At 57.9% G+C, this 3,688-nt stretch overlaps 1 protein-coding gene across 1 annotated transcript; it reads left to right on the top strand.

Moving 5' to 3' along the window:
* Nucleotides 1-354: 354 nt before the first annotated feature.
* Nucleotides 355-3,461, top strand: LOC113962312 (keratin, type II cytoskeletal 59 kDa, component IV-like; the record flags this gene model as incomplete). The annotated part of the gene is made up of 4 exons (XM_027673083.1): nt 355-480; nt 1,733-1,953; nt 2,856-2,884; nt 3,028-3,461. Coding segments are annotated over 4 exons (810 nt in total), but the record flags the coding sequence as incomplete, so codon positions are not given.
* Nucleotides 3,462-3,688: the final 227 nt, after the last annotated feature.

Genomic DNA, 3,688 nt, shown 5'->3' with positions numbered 1-3,688 from the left:
CATATTTTCATTTCTCATAACCTGAACAAAGTCTGACCAGAAAAAAAACCCCACCAAAAGTGACATTAAAAGAGTGGTTTGAGACTCTGGGATAAAAGTAGAGCATGGCAGGTTGTGGGGTTGCTTTGGGGATGTCTGAAGAGAGATGGTGGGACAGACATTCCCCTGTGCACGCCCACGAGGAGCCTCGTTTTCCCAAGGGAAAATCTTGGAAAAGACCTCCGAGATTACCCAGCCCGGCACCCACCCGGGACTGGGGCCTCGTCCAGGCTGAGGTGGCGTCTGGAGAGTCTCCACCTTCCCTGGAAGGAGCAGTTTGGGCCCGTTCACATCATCCCCTCCCCTGTGCCACAGCTGGAGGAGCTGCACAGCAGCCGGGGCAAGTTCTGTGACGACCTGAGGAACAACCAGAGCGAGATCGCGGAGCTGAACAGGATGATCCAGAAGCTGCAGTGCGAGTCAGACAACGTGAAGAAACAGGTAGGACCAAGGGCTGGATCCCACGGGGCTGGGAAACTCCTCCATCAAAGGGCTTTGTCCTCAGCAGCTCCCACCCTGCAGAGCGGCCAAGAACCCCCAGCCCACACTGGATCTGTTGGTGGCTTCAAATGCACTCAAAATACACCCAAAAGAGCTTCAAATACACACAAAATACACACAAAAGAGCTTCAAATACACTCAAAATACACACAAAAGAGCTTCAAATACACACAAAATACACACAAAAGAGCTTCAAATACACACAAAATACACACAAAAGAGCTTCAAATACACACAAAATACACCCAAAAGAGCTTCAAATACACTCAAAATACACACAAAAGAGCTTCAAATACACAGAGAAAAGCAGATTTATTTCTCACGTGGTGAATAAGAGGCTGGTTGGTTTGGCTGTAACAGCATCAGTGTTTCCTGAGTTCCCCACAGGGTGCAGCCAACAGGTCCCTTCCCTTTCATCCCAAACTGCTCGGTCACCACCAATCCAGCTGAAATTTGGGCTCCCTGATGCTTCCTCGCTGAGAAATGAGGGGTCACAGGAGCAACCTTGTGGAGATCCCTCTTGATATCCCCCCTGACCACCACGAATTCAGCTGAATCTCCCTGGCACTTCCTCCCTGAGAAATGAGGGGTTAGAGGAGCAGACCTGTGGAGATCCCTGTTTATATCCCCCTGACCATCACCAATCCAGCTGAAATTTGGGCTTTCTGACACTTCCTCACTGAGAAATCAGAGGGTACAGGAGCAACCCTGTGGAGATGCCTCAATATTCCCCCTGGCCACCACGAATTCAACTGAATCTCCCTGGCACTTCCTTGCTGAGAAATGAGGGGTACAGGAGGAACTCTGTTTATACAGGAGATCCCTGTTTATATCCCCCTGGCCACCACCAATCCAGCTGAAATTTGGGCTCCCTGGCACTTCCTCACTGAGAAATGAGGGGTTAGAGGAGCAGACCTGTGGAGATCCCTGTTTATATCCCCCCTGGCCACCACAAATCCAGCTGAAATCTTGGCTTCCTGGCACTTCCTCATTGAGAAATGAGGAGCAACCCTGTAGAGATCCCTCACCCCCATCACCCTCTTTGCCAAGAGAAGTCACGGCTGGAGGTGCCCAAGGCCGGGTTGGACAGGGCTTGGAGCGACCCATGGCAGGTTGGGGTGGGACTGGCTGGGCTCAGAGGTGCCTTCCACCCTGAATCACACCACGGTTGTCCCCCTGTCCCCATCCCCAGATCTCGGCCCTGCAAACAGCCATCTGCGATGCGGAGCAGCGCGGCGACTGCGCCCTCAAGGACGCGCGGCAGAAGCTGGTGGACCTGCAGACGGCCCTGCAGCAGGCCAAGGACAAGATGGCCTGTCTGCTCAGGGACTACCAGGAGCTGCTCAACGTCAAGCTGGCCCTGGACATCGAGATCGCCACGTACAGGACGCTGCTGGAGGGAGAGGAGAGCAGGTGGGAGCATCCCGGGGGTGCCTCGGGAGGAGGGTCGGGAAAACCCCGCAGGAGGAGAGGGAAGGGATGTGCCCCAGAGGCAGAGGGGGAACAGGGTCCCTTTTCTCACCCTGTGGGTGCAGAAGAGAGCAGGGTCCATTTTCCATGGGTGCAGAGGGGGAACAGGGTCCCTTTTCTCTCCCAAGGGTGCAGAGTGGGTGCACTGTCCCTTTTCTCTCCCCGTGGGTGCAGAGGGAGAACAAGATCCCCTTTCTCTTCCATGGGTGCAGAGGGGAAACAGGGTTTGTTTTCCATGGGTGCAGAGGGGAGCAGGGTCCCTTTTCTCACCCCAAGGGTGCAGAGTGGGTGTGTTATCCCTTTTCTCTCCCCCTGGGTGCAGAGGGGAGCAGGGACCCTTTCCTCTCTGAACGGGTGGAACATCACCCCTTTACTCTCTTAATGGGTGCAGAGGGGGAACACCATCTCTTTTCTCTCCCCGTGGGTGCAGAAGGGAGCAGGGCAGGGTCCCTTTCCTCTCCGAATGGGTGGAACATCACCCGTTTTCTCTCCTCGTGAGCGCAGAGGGGGAACAGGGTTTCTCTTCTCTCCCCGTGGGTGCAGAGGGGGACCATCGCCCCCCTTTCCTCCTCCTCCTCCTCCCAGCGCACTCAGATCCCCCGCCTCCCAAATACCTTAACATCCCCTCCAAAGGGAGCATGGGATATCAGGATATCCACGAAATTTTGGGATCCCACCCCGCGGTGCTTCGGTGGGCAGTTTGACCCAGCTCCCGAAGGTGCTGAAGGACGCGCCACCTTTTTAAGGAGGCGGCAGCCGGGCAGCACCTCAATTTGCTTTGAATGTGCCTCTATTCGAGGAATATTTCCCTAAACGCATCCCTGAGCCACCTCTTTTCCCCACAGGATATGCACAGGCAACCCCGTGAGCGTAGGTGAGTGGATGAACCCCCCGCTTCGTTTCCTTGAATTTAACTCCTAAATTATTTAACTCCTAAACTTTAAACCCTTCCCTAAACCCCCCTAAGCCGCGTTCCGGCCGCCCGGGCAGTGACCGAGCGTGTTTTCTCTCCCGCAGCCGTGGTGAGCGGCGGTGGCACGGTCGGGGAGTGCCGCTCGCTGTCGGGACTCGCCGGGAAATGCTCCGTCAAGGCCGGCGGGGCGGGCGCGGGGCTGGGGCTGGGGCTGGGGCTGGGCCCGTCCTTCGCGGTGGGCACGGCGGGGTTCAGCGCCCGCAGCGTGGACTGCCTGCCCAAGGCGGGCGGCGGCTTCGGGGCCCGCAGCGCCGCGGGCTGCGTGGGCAGGGAGGTGATGCCCGGCGTGGAGAGCGTCCAGTGCGCGCCCGCCGTGGGCAACCTGGGCAACCTGGGCAACCTGGGCAACCTGGGCGGCGTGGTGTGCGCCGGGGTGGAGCAGTGCGGGCCCGGCGCCGTCCTGCTGCCCGGCGCGGGGGTGTGCGGGGCGGGCAGCAGGTTCGGCACGGCCGTGCGCGTCGTCAGAACGACCCGGTAGAGAGACACCCCCCCTACCACCACCACCCCCGGCGCGTCGCCGTTGGAAAAAGTAACCAGCATTTCTGCAGGAAAAAAAGAAAAAACAGTGTTCCCCCTCTCCCTGTCCCCCTTTCCCCGACAGCTCCGGGCATCACGCACCGTGCGCTCTGCGGGGCGCTCTGCCACAAACTCTCTGCAGGACCAAAAACCCGCCCTCCCTCTCGTGTCCTTAGTGCGGGAAAGTCC

The sequence above is a fragment of the Neopelma chrysocephalum genome, unplaced genomic scaffold (genome assembly GCF_003984885.1).
Source record: "Neopelma chrysocephalum unplaced genomic scaffold, ASM398488v2 Primary Assembly neopelma1_143320, whole genome shotgun sequence".
NCBI lineage: Eukaryota > Metazoa > Chordata > Aves > Passeriformes > Pipridae > Neopelma > Neopelma chrysocephalum.
The sequence above is the reverse complement of the archived record's forward strand: the minus strand, read 5'-3'. Positions and strand labels throughout refer to the sequence as shown.